Genomic DNA, 23883 nt, shown 5'->3' with positions numbered 1-23883 from the left:
TGACTTTGGGTGTGTGTGACCCGCTACTGAAAATTCGCCTTGTGCAACGCCAGGAGTGCCATTACTGTATGTGAACCCTCCGAAACTGCCAAATAAAGAGAAATGTAGCCACCAGGTGTGCCTGGAGGAGCTGTGTCACAGCAGCCAGTCGTGTGTATGCACAGAGGTGCCTTAACGCTTTTGATCGAGCTGTATGAGCACATTTTGATGGTCCTTGAGCCTGGCACTCAAGAACCGCTTTGCAGATCTGACGGGGCGTGCAGCGCAGTAACAGCAGAGCGGGGCTGGGCGTAACTCGTGTTGTCAGAAACGGGAACAGCTGTGAAGGTGTAACGGATTTCATCAGCGGGCGAGCAAACCGCCCACAGCGAGCAGCGGCCGCGCGCTTCACGCGAGCCGAGGGCTGGGGCCGCTCGTTGGAGGAAACGAGGCCAGGCGGTCTACACGCCACCCCTATTCCTTCCGCCAATCAGAGCGCGTTCCGGCTGGACGAGGGCCCGCGATTGGGCCGCGCTCCGCGCGTGGCACCGCGGCGGGCGTTGACTGGAGCCTGGCAACCGTCACCGCCACTTCCTCGGGCGGCGGAAGCCGGCAGGGTTAGCGGCGGGGCGGCGGCGACGCATGCGCAGGCTCGCGCGCAGGCTCGCGGCGGCCTTCGTGCGGAGGGGCCGAACGGCGCGGCCCGTGGCGGAGCCGCCGCCGGCGGTTCGCGGCTCAGCTCGGCCGTCCAGCGCGGCCGTTCAGCCCAGCCCTTCAGCCTGGCCGTTGTGGCGCTGCGCGGCCGCAGCCATGCCCGGTAGGAATAAGGCGACGTCTAACTACGGCTGCCCGGAGCTGACGATGGGGCAGCAGATCGGGGCGAGCGGCCCCGACGCCCGAGACCGCTCGGAGGAGGAGGAGGAACGCGGCAACATCGGAGACCCCGCCATCGTCAAATCCCCCAGCGACCCCAAGCAGTACCGGTGAGGCCCGGGGGGCCGCCGAGTGGGCCGGGGGAGCGGGCGGCGGGCGCTGAGGTGGGCGAGGGGCCGTGAGGGGCGAAGGAGCCGCAGCGTGGCTCTGTGGGCGCCCGTCCGGAGGCCGAGATCCGCGCGTTTCGGGGCAGTACTGACGGTGGCCCTTCCCGCTCGAGTTTCCGAGTAGGAACCCGCGTCCGGAGTTCAGCGAAAGCGCGGCGCTGCCGTTTCGTCGGGCGGCCCCCAGGCGGCACGCAGCCGCCCCGAGGCACGGTTCTCGCCGGGCGATGCGCGCTGCCTTCCGTGCGGCCGAGCGAAGTTCCCGGCTGGCTGCCGGACGCGCGCCGCTCCCATTGGCCGCGCGGCGGTTTTTGCTCCTCCCTTCTGGTCCCGCTTCGTTGCCGCTGCCGTTTGCGGGCCAGGTTCTCGGCTGGAGGGGCCGGGCCGTGGGAAGAGTCGCCGGCGGCGTGTTCTGAGACTCTGGGACCGGAGAGCGCGTTTACGCTGCCGCGGAATTGACGAAGGTCTGACAGAAAGCCGCGCTTAACGGGTGGGTTTCAGGAGGAAGCCGGGGGCTGCACGTATCTCGTTGGGTTGGTTGGCGTGTGTGGAAGTGAGCCTCGCAGATGCACGCTTAGGACAGAGAACTTCGGTGCTGCTGGAGGCGAAGCAAGCCTCGGTCAAATAAGTGCATTTCAAGTTTGAAATACTTAAAGACGAGATCTGATGATGCACGCACGCTTTTTCTCCTCTGTTCGTAAATTGGTGGTGATGTGTAATGCATCTCGTGGCTGTTTTAATTTATCTGGGGGCATCACTCTTAGATTATGATGTGCCACCAAACTGTTTTCTCAAATACACCGTTCATAACAGCAAAGCAGACTGCAGAATATGTTGTTGATGTTGTTCAGAGAGAAATGATGGTGAGGCTTCTGTGCATGGACTTATTCTGTCAGTTAGGACTGGATGGTTGCAGAGGTGTGTTTTTTTTCTTTCTTCCCCCCAAATTTGTTTCATTTAAGGACACGCGTATGTGCAATTCATAGGTTTGTACTCTTCGTTCTGGGCCATTTGGAAAATAAAAACACCTCTAAGTGTTAACCATGCATTGATACGTATTTTAGCATTTAGTTAACTGCTGAACAATTAACAATGAGGTTGGTGTGAGAACAATCTGTTCCAACTTACCCAGGATGTGTTCTGAAGAATTTCATTGTCTGTTTAATACATTGTTTGTGTCAGTGCCCATTCAGTCAGCCATTGGACTAAGCTGCTTCTCTTGCTATGTTGTATTTTTCCATCTGTATGTTGCACGCTAGTTGATACATTTGTGTATTGATTGCACTTGTTCTTTTCCCTTGGACTGAAACATGGAAAAAGAGCACCTGTGTTGGTGATGCTCTGCTGGGTAAAGCCTGGTGCTGTGCTCCTGCATTGCAACCTAATGGCATTCAGCAGAAGAGGGGTTATGTTGTTACCTGCTGCTGGGTGCTGTTAGCGTCTGTCACCCACAAGCCTGAAGAGAGTACTGTCAAGTTGGTATCATCTGTTCCCTGGCTTTAATGGCGGTGTGGGGAAGGGATAAACACAGCTATTGGATACACCTGGCTGAGCAGATTGACTTTGTGCCCAGACATCTCAGCACTGTCTGTACCTCCTGCAGTTAGTGATATGTTTCTGTGTGTTATACCTTGCTCTGTGGTTTCAATGAACAAAAATGCAGTTGTGCTTTCACCTGGTTGTATCGAACCTGTGGTGCTCAGTGGTGCTGCTGTGCGCAGATCAGGTGTTAGTGATTGGGAAACTGGGGCCAGAGCAGGTGCTTTCAGTTCTACATTTGAGGAGCAGTTGTACTTCATGAACTTAACACATCTATTAAAAAACCTGTGCACCCCATTTGATGGAAAGCATTTCTAAAATCAAATAAGATGGAGTCTGCATGGCCTACTTTGAGGCAAAAACAAATATCTTAGTTCACCCACGTAATCTGTGTGACGAGAGCCTGCCAAACATGATACTCTACTGAAGTTTGGTTTCACCTATTCTGAGTCCATAAATCTTTCTCTAACCAAATCTTTCTCAGGTGCTAGTAGCTTGTCTATTGCAGAGAGAGGCATAAAAGCTTAAATCAATGTCTAGAGCATTGTGGGGTGTACGGCTTCTGCCTGTAATTGCTTTCTCCTGTCACTGTTAGCTGTTAAATATCAGAAGAGTCTTCTTACTTTTCCACTGCAGAGCTGCTCACCTTAGCTGCCTTTATTTTATCAGGAAATCTTCGTTGAAGAAGAGGATGGGAAATATACAGATGCATGGACATTTGTGTGTTCAGATTTGGGAACTGAGTGTATCCATTGCAAATAATTATTCTTTCAGGTATATCAAACTGCAGAATGGCTTACGTGCACTTTTAATTTCGGATTTGAATTACCTGGATGACGCCCCATCTGCGCTGTCTTCAGAAGAGGAGGAGGAGGAAGAGGAGGAGGAGGATGAATCTGAAGAGGAAAGTGATGAAGATGACTCTGGAGCGGAGATTGAAGATGGGAGAGAAGGTTTTGATGAGGACTGTGATGAGGAGGATGAGGAGGATGACGATGAAGAAGATAATGAGGATTTTAATGATCCTGATGACAGCGAATTAGAAGAGCTGGCTGAAAAGGAAGAGACAAGAAAGAGAGGCTGCACAGAAAAGCAGGTGTGTATTTAAAGCAGTAGAATGAAAAAAGTATTATAGAGAGCTTTCTTGTGCTCTGAAACCTTGTGATTGGGCATTCAAACTCATTCTTTCTGTTATGCCTGTTGATTTGTCTTACACAGCTGTCATTTTCCTGAAATATTTCTCAAAGCAGCTTTTACTGAAACTGTTGTATTTCCTCAGGCTGCAGCAGCCCTTTGCGTTGCTGTTGGCAGCTTCTCTGACCCCGAAGACCTGCCTGGATTAGCACACTTCCTGGAACACAGTACGTATTTGCTCCTATTTCGTCTTCTCCAAGTGCAAAATGAGTGCTAGCTAGTTCTGAATTCCTATGGTTTTGTGTGTTTCAGCTACCTGGCATTTATTTTTATTGGTTAAATAAATTTGTCCTGTTATGAAAATAGTGCCCTAGTGAGGAACTTAATGTGGGAGGAGGATGAGGCTGCGCCTTAATGCATGCTCTTCTGTTGAACGTGGAGGGAATCATTACGTATGGTTTTATAAACCTTTTTCTCTGTAGCAGCAGGTGGTAAACAGTACAGGTACAGAAGCCACAGAAGGTTCCTGACCAGGCATCTTGAAATGCTAATTTTAATTTGTGGTAACTTTGCTGATTCCCGTTTCAGTGGTTTTTATGGGCAGCTTGAAGTACCCAGATGAGAATGGGTTCGACGCGTTCCTGAAGAAGCACGGGGGCAGTGACAACGCCTCCACCGACTGTGAGCGCACGGTGTTCCAGTTCGATGTGCAGAGGAAGTACTTCAAAGAAGCCCTTGATAGGTAACTTTGCAGAACTGGTGCTTGGGTGTTCCTGGATGTGTGTCTGCAGGTGTGTGTGTGTGTCCAGAGCAGCTGTGGGATCACTTAGGATCCGTGTGTGAGTCCTAATGCGTGTGGCTCTGATACTTGTGCCATCTCTAAGCTAGTAGCATTGGTGATGGGAGAAATCCTGTGCAAAGTGACAGCTGTTCTTGTTCTGAGGATGGTGCTCACAGAGCCCTGGTGGGATGCATCCTCTGCAAGGCCTGTCCTGCTGGAGTTAGGGCTTTGCTGTTTTCCAGTGTGGTCTGTAAAGCTGGTAGCTGGAGTTTCCTGGTACAACGTGTGCCTCAAAACGATGCATTTAACCCAGCCCTGGTTACTCAGTGAGGTGTGTATAATTTGTGAGGAATTACTTAACCTGCTCCCTTATGCTGCAGCCTCACCTTGTGAGGAGAAATTACTCATTCACAAGGGCATGTCTGCTGTCACTGTGAAATATCTTAGGAGGAGAGCAGACGCCACTGTGAACTTATTTTGATCAAAATGTATTCCTCCCATGAAGCCAAGAACTGGGGCTTGCGCATTTTACCAAGTACTGCTTGAATTTTTACTTTATTAGATCTAATTCAGCTTCTATTTGCAGATTAGTCCAGCTTTTAGGTATTTGAAATTGGAAAAAATGAAAAAATGTATTTGTAATCTGTAACAACAGCTCATGTAGTGGAGGGGAAACAGAAATGAGGGGTTGTACTGAACAACTGAGGATTCTTGTGTGTTCCTTCTGATGCATCTGGTGCTGGCTGCTGTTACAGCCAGGAGCTAGATTAAGTGGATCACTTGTCTGATCTGGTGTGGTCGTTCTTGGGATGTAAATGCAGATAATCCTGTGCTCTCCTTCCCCCTTTGCTTTTTGACGCTCTCACAAGAATGGCTTTTATCTTTCCTTAGGACCAGTGTAGAGACAACTGACTTGATAAACAAAAAATAGTAGCTGTTGAGTTGAATTATTTGTATATTTTTTTTTTGTTTTCTGTTGTTTTTGTTTGATTGTTTTGCTTTTTTTTTTTTTTCCTTGCTGTAGTTTAAAAGACACTGAAAAGTACAATTTCTTCTCTTCCATAGGTGGGCACAGTTTTTTATTCACCCGCTGATGATCAGGGATGCAATAGACCGAGAGGTCGAGGCTGTGGACAGTGGTAAGAGTTCCTTTTTCCTGTGTGTTTATTGCATCATCTTAAACACGACGACAAAAACCCACCTATTTTTAAAGATGATTTGTCCCTTTCTGTTTGGGATTACCTTTACCTTTTAGTCAAGTTCATCTAATTGAACCGAGACACCGAACTCTTAGGTGTTTTTTTTAATTTCATGGATATCAGTGGCTGGTAGAGGAGCAACACTGAGCACGGTGCCATCACTGAGAGGGCTCACAGTCCGACTTTTAGTTTCAGAGCATTTCTCATAACTGGTAGGACAATTACATAGCACTGGGTAACCTTCAGTGAGCAACATGGCAGTAGCTCCAGCATAGCCCCACTGTTCCTCCCGTCCTCTGGGGCCAGTGCAGTAAGTCAGGGTGGTTGTTCATGTCTCCTCCTCATGCAGATTTACCTCACAGAGGGAAAAAGAACCTGGCACAGAAGCGAGTGGAATGTTCACTCCATTTTTTAATATGTAATGAATAGCTCCAGACTGCCTATAAACCTTCACTGTTTTAGGAGGAAAAAAATGTTACTGGCGATGTGCACTAACTGGTTCACATGTATTTTCCAAGCCTTTTTCTTCATCTGTCCTCTGGTAAGAAAAACCAGGCAGCTCAGTCTTTGAACTTAAAGGAGGGTTGATACAAACCAGGACCTGTCTTGTGATGTAAGGTGAAGTTCCTTTGACATCTTAAGCTACCTTATGCCTTCACTTGTGCTGCCTTCATCATTAGGTTCCGCTCCTTCGCTTGTGCTGGCACTGCAGCAGTGAGCTGCCTGCCAGCTGCCGCTGTGTCACCATGAGGAGCTGGCTGCAGAATAATGCAGTCCAAAGAGTTAATTTACAGCCCTGCAGTGCGTGTTTCTTATTACCAGAACATGCATTTGAGAGGATGAATTCTTAATTTTCTCATATTTGGATTGGAGTAAACTGATTACAGAACTACATTTTTGGAAATGTCTTGCTCATTTTTCAGTTTCTCATGTCAGTGTTGTGTCAGAAGCTGTCTCTGGCCTTTTTTGCAGGGCATCTATTCTGTAGAATGTCAGTGGCCTTGTGTTCCCCTTAAATTGAACAGATTGAGGACGTTCAGACAGGACAAACTGAAGCTTTCTATGCTTTCCCTGCTTACCTTTTTTTCACTTCTCAGCAGTGAAATACTTTTTTTCTCCTCTTGGCTTATTTTGATCACTGCTAGCACATCCTGTTTTTTATTCTATTTTACTATTTCGTCATCAATTGAAAAAAAAAAAGATGCTCTAGACTGAGTCTGTGTTTTGAGTTTATTTTTTTTCCCATGGGAACATGACTCCAAATTCTTACACCTGTCACTGCAAAATCTTTAACAGAGTATCAGTTAGCAAGACCATCCGATGCAAACAGAAAGGAGATGCTGTTTGGGAGTCTTGCCAGGTCTGGACATCCTATGAAGAAGTTCTTTTGGGGTAAGTTTTGAATTAGTTACACAGCAATAATAATATTCAATCCTCTAGATGCTTAGAAGATGCACTGAGGTGAGCTGTCTTAGTAGCAAAGCCCTTAAGAATAAAGGCAGCTGCACACTTCAGCTGTTTTTCATTACTGTTTTTTAGCAGTTACTGCTTTTTGCTGATGTTGGGAGCAGGTTGCCATCGGCAGATAATCACGTAACTTTCTGTTAAGGTAGAGGTGGTGCTTTCTGACTCACCTCTGTCTTGTTTAAGCTTGTTTTTGCTATTGAAATTGCATGGAAAAATGATGCATTCCTGGATTTGAGTCTAGTGAGGCTGCTCAAAGCAAATAATTCACTGTAAAGGTTGCAGAAGCAGACCTTCACTGTTACATGAGAGGAGCAGAAGGGAGGTTTGTCCTTTCTGTCCTGGGCAGTAGAATCCTTCTGAGAGCTCCTTCACTCTAATGATGCTGGAGGGTGTGTAAATTGCATAAATTGCAGTGGTGGGTACAATGTGTAATGGAGATATCCAGCTTTGAAATGTAGGTAATTTTTACAAAGTTCAATGGTGACATATGGTGCAGTGATATACTGCATCATGTCTTCTCCCTTTTTTTTTTTTCCCCTCCCCTGTTCTGTACTGTACTGTCCAGTACACAGTATGGATGATCTGATGATACAGGAGGACTTTGTCCTTTCTTTTCATAGAAATATCAACTGTCTTTATCTGGGAACAGGAAAAAGTGAATTTCAGTTAAAATTCCTGTAACTCCAAACTCCTGACAAGTGTTTTTAGTGTGCTCACCATGACTAGGCTCAGTGACAGGGGAGAAGTTGTTATGTCAGCACGTCTGGCCTTGACGTACCCAGTAATTACGTAATTATGTATGTAATTAACTGCCTTCTAATTTTTGCAGGTAATGCAGATACGCTCAAACATGAGCCTAGAAAGAACAATATTGATACCTACACAAGACTGAGGGACTTCTGGCAGCGCCATTACTCAGCTCACTACATGACTTTAGTTGTCCAATCTAAAGGTAACATCAGTTGCTCCCTATGGAAAGGATCATTGCTGCTCTTGGGGTTGTGTTCTTGGAACGACAGTGGCTTGGGGTAAAGGTGAACTAGTGGATTATCCTGTCCTGCAGGAGACTGCAGATTTTAGCCTGGTTTCCAAATGAGAACGTAAGTATTGTGCTGTGTTGCTGTCATTCTGACACTTCTTGAGCAATTTTTGACTGAAACGGATGAGTGGGTTCCATATTAACCCAAAGGTAAAAACCTCAAAGTTAGATTTAGGAGAGAAGCTTGTAGGGTTGTAGCATCAGACCACCTAAGTGAATTAATTGGCTGCTTTCCTTGCTGTGGACATTGAATCACCACAGAAACTTGGTGCCCACTTGTCTTGTTCTGTATGGAGCTTTTTCCAGGGAGGTTTTAAAAAAACACACATTCCTATTGGAAGGATAGAGACCCTGAGGGGGTGGGGTTATTTTCTAATGAACTGAAAAATTATTTGCAAATGGAATTGAATTTCATTTCAGCAAAGAACTCCAGACTTAGGAGTCATTTTTGCTGAGACAAAAGGAAAGGAGTTGCTTGGAAGTTCAGCATGTATTGTAGAGCTGTGCTGAAAATACAGCTGTGTACAGTCAAGTCAGATTTGTGCTTGGGGCTTTGCTGAATGCCTAAACCTGATTCCACTTTCTGTCTGTAGGATGGAGGGTATAATCTCAGAGATGCTTATTCTTCTTTTCTATAGAGGATGTGTTAAGAGCATTGAAAAGCTCTGGAATAATCGCTCTGATTAGTGAGAAAATGAAACATGGTTCTTAACACATCTTCTGTAGAAAAGGAGATGGGGAAAATGAATTTGTAGCAGTGCATTTAGGTGTGAAAGCTGCTGACTGTACAGGACGTGGGAGGATTGGATGAGCCTGCAAGCACTGCTGGTTTGGCAGGTCCCAAAGTCAGCAATGCTTTCCCAGTCGCACCAGCTTGTAGCAAACTTCAAATCCTGATTGTCTCAGGCTGACTTTTGGGAGAGTGCACAAAAACAGAGGTGTGACCAAAGATGTATTGCAGTGGACCCATTTAAAGCTTGCAATTCAGAACTTTGCAATTTTCAAGTGTGCTGACTTACAGCCTCTTCCAAATAACATGAGGTAGGATAAAGAATTTGTCTTAGTTCTTCAGGAAATTCTTCCTTTTCTTCCTTAACAGAAACACTGGATACATTGGAAAAGTGGGTGACAGAAATCTTCTCTGAGATCCCAAACAAGTAAGATTTTTTGATATGTAAAGGCATTACAAATTAGAAAACTCTCCACGCTTAAAGCGACTGTTTTTTGTTGGTTTGTTTTCTCAAATCTCTTAATGGAGACGTTAGGGAAATTTAACATTTGTTTATCCAGGAAATGGATGGTTTTGGAAGTTAGAGACTGATGTTAGTTGTTTCAGGAAGGCTTTGTTAACACACAGCAGTCATTTAACCCGCATGCTGTGCAGTGCCAACGTGCAGCTGTGTTTGCTTAGTTTGTGCTCGTGCCTCTATTTTAGCATGAATCATTTAAACCGAGTTTGTCATTTTGTCTTTCCTTTATTTGCTTTCTGCCAAGAGTAATTCAAAGCAAAATAAATTCAGACAGTTTCTTGAATTTTAATGTCATCGTCAGGGTGGCAAGTGGTTAGGACTTGCATCTATTTAGTAACTCTCTTGCAGTGTGCTACCCAAAAAGGTCGTTCTGCAGGGGCTTGACTAACTTGGGAAGCATTTAATTTTCCCTTTCAGTTTCTGCTTTTGCGTGATGTTTATTTCTGTAGTGATTAGGAAATGCACTTGTGTCTAATGCCACACAGAGACACGTTTGTCTTTCTGACCCCTGTCCTTCTCTTATTCCTTTTCCACACAAGACTCTGGCTGCCCTCTGTGAATCTGAGGCCGAGGAAAGTTTGCTGCTGTGTGTTTGGCTTTCTGTTAGGAAAGCAGCTTTTTATTGTTACTGCCTTGGAGAGAAGGAGAGGGAGGAGTTGATGGTTAATGTAAATCTTGAGCAATTACTCAGCTGTGTGGGGAGTGCGAGTGGATGGCAGGTTTCCTTCCCAGCTGGGTTGGGTGAGTCCTGAAGTGCACCCTTGTCTAAGGGCCATTTGCTGCTTGTCTGCTGTTCTGCCTTCCTTGCTTCAGAGGTGTGTGTGACTCAGGTGGTTATCTCAGTGTAGCCTCCAGGCCTCCCTGGTGACACCATGCTGTCATTTTCCTTTCAAGTGGTTTGCCCAAGCCCAGCTTTGGCCATCTGACTCAGCCTTTTGACACGCCAGAATTTCACAAGCTTTACAGAGGTAAGGAAAGCAGGTTGGTCACAACGTTTTGAATACATATGCATGTTTCCTCTGTTTTCTGAAAGGATAAATAACTGTTTGGTTCTGAATAACTTGTAACCATTCTTCCTGCATTATTTAAAATGTCTATTCCTATTTCTGTATTTATAGTCAGTGCATTTGTTTCTGCCTAGTTGTTCCCATCAGGAAAGTTCATTCACTGAGTATCACCTGGGCGCTTCCCCCACAAGAAGAGTATTACAGGTAAGGTGGTGCTGTATTTTTCTTCTGCTGTGGTTGTAAATAATTGTATTGCCTTTCCCAGGCTGCCGAAGAATCTCACTTGTTTGTGCTACAGATTACTGTGGGTCAGCTGGGAGAACACTTTAAAATGAATAAAACTGATGCAAATATGATTTTTTTTAATAAATTGAGTGGCGCCGATACACAGCAGATGTAACATCATTCCTCATGACTCGTATCAGCTTCTGCTCCTGTCCTGTGGACACAGAGGGACACAGAGTCATGTTGTGAATTCCCACGTCCTTAGCTTATTACCCTGATGCCACCTGAAAATGCAGAGCTTGTCATGAAGGCACAGTGTGGTTTCAGCTGTTTGTGCAGTAATTTGAGTTCTTTCTGTAAGAAGTATAACTCGTGGCATTTAGTGTTTGAATTTCCTTTCAGAGTGAAGCCACTTCATTATATTTCCTGGTTGGTGGGACATGAAGGCAAAGGCAGCGTTCTTTCTTTTCTTAGGAAAAAGTATGTATTTTTCAAGCATAGTAACTAAGTGCTTTGGTATGATTAAAATAACATATATGTGTTTTGTATATATGTGTATACATATGTTAGTTCCAGCCTGCCTTTTAAAATGTATTTTCTAGTGATACCTTTTACATTTATATTACTCACAAGTCTCAAATAAGTGGTTTCTGGTCTGTGTTCTGTGGACCAGTAGCACTGTGCCTGATTTTTAAGAGAACACAAAAGGTAATTTGGCTTTTTCACTGTCTTTCTTAAATGATGTATCCTGATATATCCTTAAATGATATATCCTCTTAAATGATATATACTTTTTATGTTGAAAAACTTGGTGTGAATGGCAACTGATTGAAAGCCACTGAAATTAAGCTGTGATGTGCAAATAATAACTAAGCTTAAATAAAGCTGGAAGGAGTAATTAATAAATGCCTTTAACTCTTGCATAGATTTTGGGCTCTTGCATTATATGGAGGAAATGGTGAGACAGGATTTGAACAGAACTCTACGTACTCCATCTTCAGCATTTCTGTAACTTTGACTGATGAAGGTTACAAGCACTTCTATGAGGTATGATTTACTGTAACTGGATTTTCCTACTGTTTTCTTACTGTATGGAAAAAGTAATCCATTCCTTTCTGCCTGCAGGTGGCCCATGTTGTGTTCCAGTATGTGAAGATGCTGCAGCAAAGAGGGCCAGATAAAAGGCAAGTGTTTGGCATTACATCTGCCATTGGCAAGATTCTCCCCTCCCATTAACCTCTTGTTTGTAATGTTTGCATGTTTTGGTGGGTGCCTGGAGCAGAAAGTAGTCAGTAGGAAAGCTTGTCTGTGTGGGAAACGTGCCTGTATTGAAGTTTAAAAATCAGTTTACTAAAAGATCGTGCTTAGTGGTTTTAGTTGGATTTATTGTTTTTGATTGCTGATTTTGATAAAGCAAACTGGTACAGATGTAAGGTGCACTGATGCATTAATATAATAAATGTGTTAAGGTGGATCTGGATCTGTGGAAGGCTGTGGAGCCGTAGTGTTAGTCTGTATTAAGTTGGTGTCTGTTGGGCATTCTTTCCTCTTTCATTTACAGAATATGGGAAGAAATCCAGAAGATTGAAGCGAATGAATTTCACTACCAGGAGCAGGTATTCATCCACTGTTTTCTGTTGGCATATAGGTAAAGCATGGAAAGGATTTATTTTATTATTTTCTGGTTTTGAAGTTCTGTTCTACAAGAAGCAGACAGTGCCCTTGAAGTGACGGGGCTGTATTTTATGAAGAGCTTTTTCCTTGACAAGTCCATGTTCTTTTCATTCTTTCAGTCCTAAGCTCTTTTTCTCTTTCAGTCACTAGGCTGTGTGAAGTTCTGTGCCAGTTAATCGAGTTCTGCGACCTGTCTGATGCTTTTCAGTCCTTATGGTCTAATTTCACTTTTTAAAAACAGTTGCTGATTTTGGGAACAGGAGAGCAGTGTGGGCTGAAAGGTTTGCCTTGATAGTGGCCTGGCAAGGGCAGGTGTTAATGACCCTTTGTCTGCTGTTAGACCCTTACGCAGAAAAATGTGGGTTTGAGTCAAGTCTTACTTGGCCTATCAAAACAGTAATTAGCAAAAAGCATTAGGTCTTATTATTAAAGTTACAAAAAAAATAAAGAAGGGAACACAGTTTAGGTAATTCGAGAGTCTCACTTTACCAGCTTTCTTAGTACATTTATCTGAGTTCTCATCTTTGTTGTTTTGTTGGTTTGGCTCTGAAATGTTCTTTTGGGAAAACAATCATCTGTATGTGGCTTGGGAACATCACTGAAGCTCATTCATTTCTGTAAGGTACATAAATACAAGGAGTACAAAAAGAAATGGAACAGGCAGTATTGGAAATGGAGATTTTGTCTTTCTAGATGCTCCAAGTCTGGTCAGGCACTTTTACCACCTGCCAGTCTGCGTGGAGCTTCGGGATGTTGGAAGCATCATCTGTAGCAAATCCTTCCATCTGCAGCTCTGCCTTCAGAAGAGCACGTGGAGGATACTGAGTGTCTTGAGCGGCCTCTGAATAACAGAGGAAAGTGATATTTGCAAGTGGTGCAGACAGCAAGGACTGCTGCCAACAACCCCAAGTAATGCATAACGGAGCAGCAGATTTTTTTTTAACAGGATGAGTTAACTGATTGCCAAGTGCATTTTTGAGGTGTAGCATGGTGTTATTTATTATTGCAATACAGCTCTTATGAATTTGTTAGCAGAGTGTGATTATTACAAAATTTGGGACGTTGCACATGGCAGCAATGTCTGTTGTCCTATGTGCAGTGTTATGATTCAGTCTTTAACTATTACAAGCAGTTGTCGTTCAGTTTGAAGCCTGACATTTCCATCAAAACGAATCTATTTAATTCTCAAAGGTTCTTGTTAGTGTTCTTTGTGTCTGTAGCTCGAGCTGTAATTTTGTGTTCCCATTTCTCAGATGTGCAGTGTCTTAAGAAATTCTTGGTCACGTTTCTGACTTCATTTTTAAAACACAGACATGTCAAACTTTGGTCTTCTCAGGGGGAGCTGTGGTCCTTATCTGGACCCAGGATCTTTGCAGCATGACGTTGGCTGGTTTAAAAATGTAAATAAATAAAAACCCAAAAAGAAGCAGTGGGAAGTGTCCACCAGGCAGTTGTACACAGTCACCATACTTTCACGTCCAAGTGAGAAATCTCTTCCTTCTCATACTATACAGCATGCCAGGCAACTTGGGAAGGGGCAGAGTCAGAGAGGTGTGAGCATCTGCAGTTCCTGAGCTTGACAAGGAGCGTGTTGTACTAGGACTGGAACCTAGTAGGTGTAATGACTGCAGGCACGTGGTCAGGGCTGTTCCTCTCATGGAGACGTCATCTGTGATGTTTTGGGAGTCTCAGAGGAGTCCTCGGTATCAGAAATGGTTGTGAAACACGTTTAGTTTAATAACCAGAACTAAATGCTGTCCCAAACTCAGCATGTAATTCGCACTCACTGTCTCTCTCCAAGATCTGCTCGGAGCAGGAAATAGATATTTTAACTTTTGATCTTGCAAAAAATGGCTTTACTTATTTGTTTTCAGACAGATCCCGTTGACTACGTGGAAAGCCTTTGTGAGAACATGCAGCTGTTTCCAAAGGAGGATTTTCTGACAGGAGACCAACTCCTGTTTGAATACAAGCCAGAGGTGAATGTTCCTTGCATTCTGATTACGTGTCTCGATGTGAGGAAAATACAGGCATACTGTACAATGCAGGCATACACAGACATATAACTAGGCATATCACAGGCAGAGGTTTTGTATTTATTGAGTCACTTTAAACACTTAGCAAACAAGTTTCCTTGTGTGTGTAAGGTTGTGATGTCTTGTTCTCCACACGCTGAGATGAAGGAGTGTCAGCTGGGCCAGGCAGAGCCACAGCTGCATGTGAACTGAAGGGTTGCCTTGACGTTACAGATCATTGCGGATGCCCTTAGCCAGCTCTGTCCACAGAGGGCCAACCTTGTTCTGCTGTCTGCTGCCAACGAGGGCCAGTGTCACCTAAAGGAGAGGTGGTTTGGAACGCAGTACAGCGTGGAAGGTAAACAGTGGCTGAAACATAAAGAGTGCCTGGACTGTGCTCAGAGCAGCACAAAACACACCGCATGGAAGCAGGGGAGTGAATCCTCCACGGGAAACTGACTTTGTCATTAGTCAAGTGCTCCATCCTGCTCTGTAATGGGACTTTGGTATCTTTTGACTCCTGCTCCCTGGGTTTGTAAGTGTGAGGTGGCAGTGATCTCAGGGAGCGCTCTGCTTAGCTGCAGGTCAGGTCCTGAACTGAGAAATGAGCACAAATAATGAGGGACAGGGCATGTTGGTAACTGGATTAATAATTTGGGCAGGCTTGATTTACTTTGGAATAGGACTGCTGCAGTCCTGTTCCACAGGAGTTGTTAGGAACAGACTTAGGAAAAGTCCCAGTAAACCAGACAGCACAAAGAAGCATGGCATGCTGCAGATGTTCGTGGAGATGGCAGGAGCTAAGAGATGAGATGACTGATCTGGGAAATAGGAAAGCATTAGCTTCCTGCTGAACTGAATGTATTTCGTATTTATTAATAGATATTGACAAGAACTGGAGTGATTTATGGGCCAGTGACTTTGAATTAAATCAGGATTTACACCTTCCAGAAGAGAACAAATACATAGGTAAGGCACTGAGCATGGGTGAAATCTCCGGTATTTTATTTATTTGGGAGGTGAAAGTGGTTAATGTAGAAAATCTTTATTTCCATCTGAACATCAGCTTTTTTTGCAAATCAAAACACATGGAAATTCTGTTCCCCTGAATTTTGTTTAATAACCTTTTATGTGTGTGAAAACTGATTTAATAGAACTTCAGGATTGTATAGCCCTGACAGATCTCCCAGACAGTGAAGTTCAGCACAAATATGTAGACACCTATGGGGAGGAATTTTATTTGCTTTATCTGCTGTTTTTTGAAAGTAAATAGCATCTGGATTTGTTGCCAAAACCAAATAAAATAGCAACCCATAATTTACAGCCTTTATGGAGCATAATGTTACCTCTTATGTGCTGCTTGTAAGCCAGTATTCTGTTGGGAAACTGAAAAATGAATGTTCTTCGGGGCTAGGGAGGCAATCACGTGTTTCCATCATGTGTAATCTAGCAATCTGGGAGGAGGAAATGTTTTTTGCTGATAATTTTGAAGACTGTAATGCACTTTGTCTGTCTGTGAAAGCTGTTAACTTCTGGTTTTGGTTGGTTTTGATTTTTGTTAGCCACCGACTTTGCTTTGAAGGTTGCTGACTGCCCAGAGACAGAATATCCTGTCAAAGCATTGAGCACACAGCAAGGCTGCCTCTGGTACAGGAAGGACGATAAATTCAAAATCCCCAAAGGTAAATGCTTTAAGTCTTCCTAAGATGACAAAGCCCTTGTTTTTACCAGCTGGAATTTATTTGAAAGGCAGTAACTCATGCAGATCTTCACCATTTAAGCTCCAGTGTTTACTGCCAGCTCTTCTATGATCCTTTTGACACATTCATTGGCTGCAGTATTGAGGGTGAACTACCCTGCAACTAAGAAACCCAGCAGATCCTTCAGGCTAAAAAGTGGAATCACAGAATCACAGAATCACCCGGGTTGGAAGGGACCTCAAGGATCATGTAGTTCCAACCCCCCTGCCTAGCAGGGCCACCAAACACACACATTTAGATCAGGTTGCCCAGGACCCCGTCCAACCTGGCCTTAAACACATCCAAGGACGGGGCATCCACAACCTCCCTGGGCAGCCCGTTCCAGGGCCCAACCACTCTCCTTGTAAAGAACTTCCCCCTAACATCCAACCTAATCACCAGAACATTCTGAAAACGTTGGCTTCAGAGAGCCTGGCTATGGACAGAATTTGGCATACGGAACAGATGACAGTGGCAGGTTGTGAGAACAAAGAACATCACAGCTAGAGAAAGCTGTAGTCTCTTCTACAGGCAGAGAAAGATAAGAGCCTGCATTTGGGACACGTGTGGAAAATGTACTGCTCTTTTCAAGCAGAACAACAGGTTTTAGTGTCTGCTAAGCATACATTGTGTGGAATTTCCTAGAGATGTTTGTATTGATAATGATCAGACCATGTGTCGAAGCATCCTATGAAGTACGGCTTTGTGTTTTCTAACAGTTGATATTTGTAAGGAAAGATTTGGGATTGAAAAAGAGAAGCATTTGATGATGACTTAATACAAGCAAAAATACTTCCTTATAGCTCAGTGACATTTCTCATTAGATTTGAATTGTGACCATGGAATGTGATGGAAAAAAGCTTTGCCTTTGGGAAGCTGTCACTTGCTATGTCTCACTGAAGTCTCTCTTCCCCACCAGGTTACGTTCGTTTCCATCTGATCTCTCCGTTGATACAGCGGTCTGCAGAGAAGTAAGGGCTGTGTGAGTTGTGCACGCTGTGTGGGGTAACCATAGTGCCACACACAGGGGAGTGCAGAGAGACTCGTTCTGAGCTGGAATAGAATTAGACTTCCTTTCTTATTCATCCATTTGTTGCAGTTTATCTGTCCTTTGGCAAGGGTGGCTTTGCAGCAGGCCGTCACTGTAGCTGCTGGGTGTGTGTGGGTTTCATGGTGTGTTATTCTGCAGTGCAAACTGTACAAAATGTGCCAGCAGCGGTGTGTGTGCCAGAAGGAAGTGTTAGGGGAGGAGTTGGTCCTGCACACAGCACGGCCATGGCCCGATGCAGGGCCTTGGGGGCCTCCAGGAGCAGGTGAAGAGCACGACGACAGTGTCTGGAACCGTGTGTTGCACAGACTGGAGATGACAGCTCTGCACACAGTGCTCCCTTGCTAATCTTAGGCTGGCACCGCTGTCTGCAGCAGATTTCATAGCGGTCTTCTCCTGGCCTGTTGAGACCTGCACAAGGAGCGCTTTAGAAACGCCATGGGGATTTATGTTTTGCATTTTGAATTGGAATCCAGGCAGCAACAAAAACCTGGAAGTCTGAGCCAGGGCAGCAATGTCCACATTGCAGTCTGATTTGCTGTAGCTCATCAATTTCCGTACTGGTAAGCAGTGTGTTGTTGCAGTGCGCATTCCTGTGCCGAAGTAATCCTGTCACATGTGAAGCTGGAATCATTCCTTGCAAAGAACAGTTGAATGTCAAAGTAATTCTTAAGTCATGCGTTTGGGTGAAGGGAGATCTGCACTGTGTATTTCCCGATTTGTTAAAATGGGCTGGAGTCTCATTTTGCCCAAGTTTTCATGTCTGCTGGAGAATTTCTTGTGTGTACATCCAAGCTGATTACCTGCAGTGTTCAAGTGTTCGTCTTTTGCTCTTTTCTCTGTGCAGCATAGTGTTGTTCGATACGTTTGTAAACATCCTTTCTCTCAACCTTGGTGAACCAGCTTACGCAGCAGACGTCGCCCAGCTGGAATACAAGCTGGTGGCTGGAGAGCACGGCTTAATCATTCGAGTGAAAGGATTCAATCATAAACTACCTGTAAGTACTAATTAATTTGCTAAGGAATTGTTTAGTGAAGAATATCAAGCAGAACTGAGGAATGTGCCTTAGTGTCTTTTATGTTGATCAAATGATTTGTTTCTTTTAAGCATTCTATTTGGAATAATTCCAAACCGGTTGTCTTTTTCTGAAAAATGGCTCCTGTTTTCTTTACAGCTTCTGTTTCAGCTCATCATTGATTACTTGACTGACTTCAGCTTTACTCCAGCAGTTTTTGAAATGATAACAGAGCAGCTGAAGAAAACATATTTCAATATCCTTATCAAGCCTGAGACTCTGGCCAAGTGAGTTCTGGGGGAGAGTAAAGGAGGCAGCACTGCAGTTGTTGAGGTTGAGCAAGGAGCCCAGAAAACACTGCTCTGTGCTGGTGGAGGTTTGTTCCAGGGCAGCTTGTGGCTCTGACTGCTCAGTACATCAAACTCGAGGCTCAGACCGGGCCTGCAGGTAGCTGCTGTTCTGAAGCAGCCAGCAGCAGGGGCTGAGGCAGGGCAGGGTGAGCCCACAGTGGTGCTCTGGGTACTATCTGCCCATTTGCTGTGTGCTCCTGAGTCAGAAGTGGGATCACTTACATTAGGCAGCTCCTGGTGACTTGTGGTTTTGTTTCCCTTCTGTTTATTGCAGGGATGTGCGTCTCCTGATTTTAGAACATAGCAGATGGTCCATGATAGACAAATACCAGACACTGATGAAGGGCCTTTCCATTGAGGCTCTGTCATCCTTTGTCAAAGCTTTCAAGTCACAGCTGTTTGTAGAGGGTCTTGTACAAGGAAACTTCACGAGCAGGGTAAGTACAGCTTCTGCAGCTGATGCACGTTGGCATGTGTTCTTAGAATGGACTTAAACACTGCTGCAAACACGGCTTGCTAGTGCAGGGCAGCTTCTTCCCCAGCAGCTCAGGAGTGCTCACATGGATAAAGCCTCCTGGTGCAGAGGTATCCAGAGCGGTTTTGGATAAAGTGAAGCAGTGCGAATGAAGGGGTCTCAGCTGTTCTTTGCTCCTGGGTTCACCTTCCTCATGTCATACGCTTTGGTGTGTGGCTCTGAATTGCAGTTAGCAATTCCCTTCTAAATAAAAACCATATTTTCTCTCTTAGGAAGCAAAGGATTTCCTGAATTATGTTATTCAGTGAGTATCTGACTCTTACACTATGCATGTGGTAACTATGATCAAGTTAAGATTCTTTTCTGGAAGAAAGGGCTGGGGTGGGAGCAATGCAGACGTTCCCTTCTCCCTCCTGGCACTTCCTGCAGGTGCCCATTCCTCACAGCAGCATGGGCGGGACTTTGTTCTGGTTTGGGGAAGGTTATTTTGGGAAAATAATGGCAGTCTGTGCACGTGAAGATGTGGGTGTTGTGTTGGCTGTTGTGGCTGTGAGTGGGTGTTTGACACTTCACTGCTTGTGCTCTCTTCAGAAAGCTCCAGTTTGCTCCGCTGGCGCACCCCTGCCCTGTGCAGTTCCGGGTGGTGGATCTGCCCAACACACACCTGCTCTGCAAGGTGAAAACGCTCAACAGAGGCGACGCCAACTCTGAAGTGACCGTGTATTACCAGGTAGCGTGCCAGCTCGGTGTGTTCTGCCCTGTTCCTTCTGGTAGCTCCTGGTGCAGCTTTTGTGCTTGTGTCACAGTTTCTGAACACAGATGTTACAGAATGCTGCAAAGTCACCTTGATCTGTGTAACTCCATGAAATCACCCTAAATTCTTCATTTTCTTTCTAGTCAGGAACCAGAAGCCTCAGGGAATATACCCTTATGGAGCTGCTTGTGGTAAGTTACACTTTGTGTCTCATAGCCCATGAAGTGTTACTTGCAGATTGTGCCATAGGGCTAAATGGACAGGGGGACAGTGAATATCTAACCAAGGGCACAGCGTGGATCTGTTGCTCGTTCTGAGTAAAATTGTTTTTGGGACAGAATATCCAAATGGCTGCACTGAAAGTCAGAGTAGAAGAGTTTTCTTTAGTAACGCAGAAGACTGAGAGCCTTCTTTATCCCCTGGGTGCAACTGGAAGGGCAGCAGTTTTGTTTTTTTCCTGTGTTGTGATCCTACTCCTGCACTGAGCCTCAGTGGTGGCTGTGCAGGAGCACCACTTCTGTTGTGACACATTTGTGCTTTGTTTCAGATGCACATGGAAGAGCCCTGCTTTGACTTCCTGCGAACCAAGCAAACCCTCGGGTGAGTTCACTGTGGGCGTAGCTCCCGCACAGCTGCTTTGGGGTTCCTGGTGTTCTGTCTTTGGAAACTTTCCTGCACAGTGGCTCATTCCTGATTTAGTGTAATAGAAACAGCACTGGAACGTGTTAAAATCGCAAGCACCTGCTGACATGAATTGCAGCTGAGTTGCTCTACAGTCTCTTAAGAACAGCATCTGCTACCCGTGTGTTAACATGGAATTACTCTCCATGAAGCTGCTCCTTCCCTTCCTCCATCAGTTTACCATTCCCCAGGGCTGCTTTCACAGCATCTCTGTCTGCCCCTTGAAACTGACACAAGCCTTTCACAGCTACAGGTTTCTTACTGTGTTTGTTAATTCCCACAAATGCTCTGTCAACCTTTAAAGATGTCCCAAAAATGAGAAAATACTGAAAAAAAAGATTTGAGGATTTGAGACTTTTTTTGATGAAGCACCAACAGTGTTACAACCTGTAGCATGTCTTGTAAATGGAGATGTAATCATTCTTGTGGAATGACTTGTTTCTCCTTTGCGTTTTTTAAGCTACCACGTGTACCCTACCTGCAGGAATACTTCAGGGATCCTTGGCTTCTCTGTCACAGTAGCAACGCAGGCAACCAAGTACAAGTAGGTGTGGAAAGTCAGCTGATGCAGGCTGAGTAAGAAAGCTGTCAGAGCAGGATGCGTTTGGGGTGGTATCAAAACAGGGCTGCTCACCCAGATGGGCAGCAGACCTTGTGTGTATTGTGGTAGTGAATACATAGAAAGCCACGAGGTTGTTCAGGAATTACTTGCCACTGGTACAGCCATGCTGGTTTTCTCGTATCATCTCCCTGTCTTTCATGTGCCTTAGCATAGCCTCCAGTAGGATCTGTTATGTGGTCTTTTATGGTACACAGGTGAGGCTGGCAGGTCTGTAGTACCCTCAAAGAAAGCGAAGGAAAATTGTTTAAAAAAGAAATTATAGAAGATAGGTGAGAAATGGCTATTCTTTTATTGTAAATGCTGTGAACTGCTGGGACAGTTACTGGTTTAGGTTCTAACAGGGAATAATGTGCAGCAAGGAAGTTCTCCAAATCAGTGTTGTCCCACATTGCTATGGAATCACATGTGAGCTTGGTCATGGGGTATAGCAAATGATCAAACTAATTTTGCATCCACATTCCCCGTTGTATTTTATGGTGTATTTATACAACATCCAGCTGAAGAATTGTTCCTGACAGAGCGTGCTGCTGCTGGCTGCACTGCAGCCCGGTCCCTGCATTGCAGTGGCTGTGCCTCCTGGCTCAGTGAGGTCCCTGCATTTGAGCACTGTTCTGATTCTCCAGTATAAGGGAAAATTGAAAAGTTGGTTTTCATGGGCATGTGAGCTTCTGGGAATGGGGGAAAGCTGCGTGTGTTCCATAGTCTGTCTTTGTTTGTTTGTTTTTTTCCTGCCTGAGCTGATATGATTTTTAACTCTTGTTTAGTTCGGAATTGGTTGACAAGAAAATAGAAGAATTCCTTTCTTGCTTTGAGGAGAAAATCAAGCATTTAACTGAAGAAGCTTTTAGCACCCAGGTAAAGATCAAACTTAAAAAGCTTTTTCTTGAACTTCTAAATGACACTTGAACCAGAGGGTTTGCTAACCCCAACCCGTGTGTTTCTGAGGTTTTCTAAACAAAGGACTCGTAGGTTTTGCTCTGTCCTTCCAGCGGTTGCTCTGAAAGGAAATACTGGGAAGTATGAAAACAAGGAACTGCCTTGTTAACGTAATCTGTGTTTTCTTTTAGCTTCAGTAAAGGTGAGGGTTGATGATATTTAAGCCCTCTAAACCTTTTTCTTTCCCTACCTCCCACACATAGGTTACAGCTTTGATAAAACTTAAAGAATGTGAGGATTCCCATCTTGGAGAGGAAGTAGACAGGAACTGGAATGAAGTTGTGACACAGCAGTATGTCTTTGACCGGCTTGCCCGAGAGGTGGGTACGCATCCCTGCACACAGCCCAGTTCAAGCTGCAGCACACAGATGGTGGGATTTGTGCTGCCAGTACCACAGGGATTGTAAGCATGGTGCTTTTAAAAGGTCTAAAGGGATGGCTCCTGCAGGGAAACCATTTTTCCTTTTAAAATCACGATTTTTCTATTTATAAACTCATTCCTTTGGGTTTCAGATAGAAGCTCTGAAGTCTATTACAAAATCAGATCTGGTCTCCTGGTACCAAACTCACAGGAGCAGCATGAAGAAAGTGCTCAGCGTGCACGTGAGTAGTTCCAGTCAGCTCGGTGGGGCCACTGGTGAAATGCCACACTTGGTAACCTCTGAGATCTCAGTAAGGCTGTGTGGTAGGAGAAGCAATGGCCTCATTTGGTGATTCTCCACACCTCTGGTTATATTACTACATTTTCAGGCAGATGAACACTGACAGATATCCGTATTATAGAAACTTAGACCCGAGTTTTTTCTATATGGCAACTTTTTTTCCCAGGTGGTTGGATTTGGAAAACACGAAGGGGATGCAGAGGTTACAGCTGCCTCAGAAGCACAGAATTCTTCATCTGGTGAAATACCTCATCTTAATTTCTTGCCCCCCTCCTCCTTGATGGCTGATGTCACTTCCATCAAAGACATAAAAGCTTACACATCAACTCTGAATGTTTACCCTTACCATAAAATCTTAAAATAAAAATAACATCTTGCCCTGCAGTACTTTGTAACACAGGTGCTTTCTGCAACCAATATTACAAACCTATTTATTTTTATTAAAACAGGGCTGTAATATTAGCTGTGGCAAGGAAGTTTCCCTCACATGGTTTTCCACCACTCCCCCCCACTCCCCTCCCATCAGTCACAACCCCACACAGCCCCATCCTCCAGTGGGAAAGAAAAGAGAGCTTTCCCTTCTCCAGCTGTGGGAGGGCAGGGGCTGCTGTTCTGTTCCAGCTGTCTTGTGCATCATTCCTGCAGTGCTGTAGCAGTTGTTTAATAGCAGTTACATCTCCTCAAAGAAAGAACGTTGCAGTAGGATTAGAGTGGGTGGGAGAAACGGGAATATAACGCATCTGATAGCAAATGTCAAGGCCTTCACAGTGGTTATACAAGGTGTATGTCACAGCCCAGATGCTCGAGAAGCACCAGTGGGAGGGCTCCAGCAGCCTGCATACACTACCAGTCCAGCAGAGTCCAACAGAAGTCACCGTGCAGCCAAGACATTTCCTGTTTTGTTTAGTTGCTGATCTGCATCACTAAGTCCGCTATCCCTGAGATAGGAACCACTGTAACTGGAGGGGACAGGTGCTCCAAACGTTACGTACGTGACAACAGATGACTGTCTTGGTATCAGATGTGAACTCTGCTAAGTCAAGGCCTGAACATTTTCTGTTTTTCTAACCCACTCAGTGTTTACTGGCAGCGAGTCGTTTCAGTAGCGGCTCATCGTAAACCCAGCATTCTCCATCTTCATGGAATAACTAGAGAAAAGAGAATAACTAAGAATAAGCTTCATGTGCCTAAATTGCAAAGGACAGTAAAACACTACAGGTTATGAGACATTAACACTCTTTGAAAAAAGCCTAC

General features: G+C 44.8%; 2 protein-coding genes across 4 annotated transcripts in view; one reads left to right on the top strand and one right to left on the bottom strand.

Annotated features, from left to right (window-relative positions):
• The first annotated feature begins 621 nt into the window (after positions 1 to 621).
• On the top strand, positions 622 to 23013 carry NRDC (nardilysin convertase). The gene is made up of 31 exons (XM_042819522.1): positions 622 to 962; positions 3330 to 3651; positions 3835 to 3916; positions 4278 to 4431; positions 5536 to 5609; positions 6966 to 7061; positions 7966 to 8088; positions 9275 to 9332; positions 10320 to 10393; positions 10567 to 10636; positions 11060 to 11137; positions 11584 to 11704; positions 11783 to 11841; positions 12219 to 12273; positions 14206 to 14310; positions 14581 to 14704; positions 15229 to 15315; positions 15909 to 16028; positions 17005 to 17056; positions 17981 to 18131; positions 18309 to 18436; positions 18774 to 18936; positions 19247 to 19278; positions 19566 to 19704; positions 19872 to 19919; positions 20276 to 20328; positions 20870 to 20953; positions 21796 to 21886; positions 22171 to 22287; positions 22481 to 22570; positions 22796 to 23013. Exons 1-31 carry the CDS (start codon positions 622 to 624, stop codon positions 22991 to 22993), a joined length of 3489 nt encoding a protein of 1162 aa, XP_042675456.1. The 3' UTR covers positions 22994 to 23013.
• OSBPL9 (oxysterol binding protein like 9) overlaps positions 21298 to 23883 on the bottom strand; it is a 58174-nt gene continuing 55588 nt past the window's right edge. For all 3 annotated transcript variants that reach the window (XM_042819523.1, XM_042819525.1, XM_042819527.1), the window contains one exon: positions 21298 to 23777. In XM_042819523.1, the coding sequence (XP_042675457.1) occupies positions 23703 to 23777 (75 nt within the window). In that variant the 3' untranslated portion in view covers positions 21298 to 23702. The remainder of the gene's footprint in view (positions 23778 to 23883) is intronic.

Source organism: Centrocercus urophasianus, unplaced genomic scaffold (genome assembly GCF_019232065.1).
Source record: "Centrocercus urophasianus isolate 14NV4802_14NV808 unplaced genomic scaffold, USGS_Curo_1.0 seq_18, whole genome shotgun sequence".
NCBI lineage: Eukaryota > Metazoa > Chordata > Aves > Galliformes > Phasianidae > Centrocercus > Centrocercus urophasianus.
Note: the sequence above shows the minus strand (reverse complement) of the source record. Positions and strands in the feature narration are given on the sequence as shown.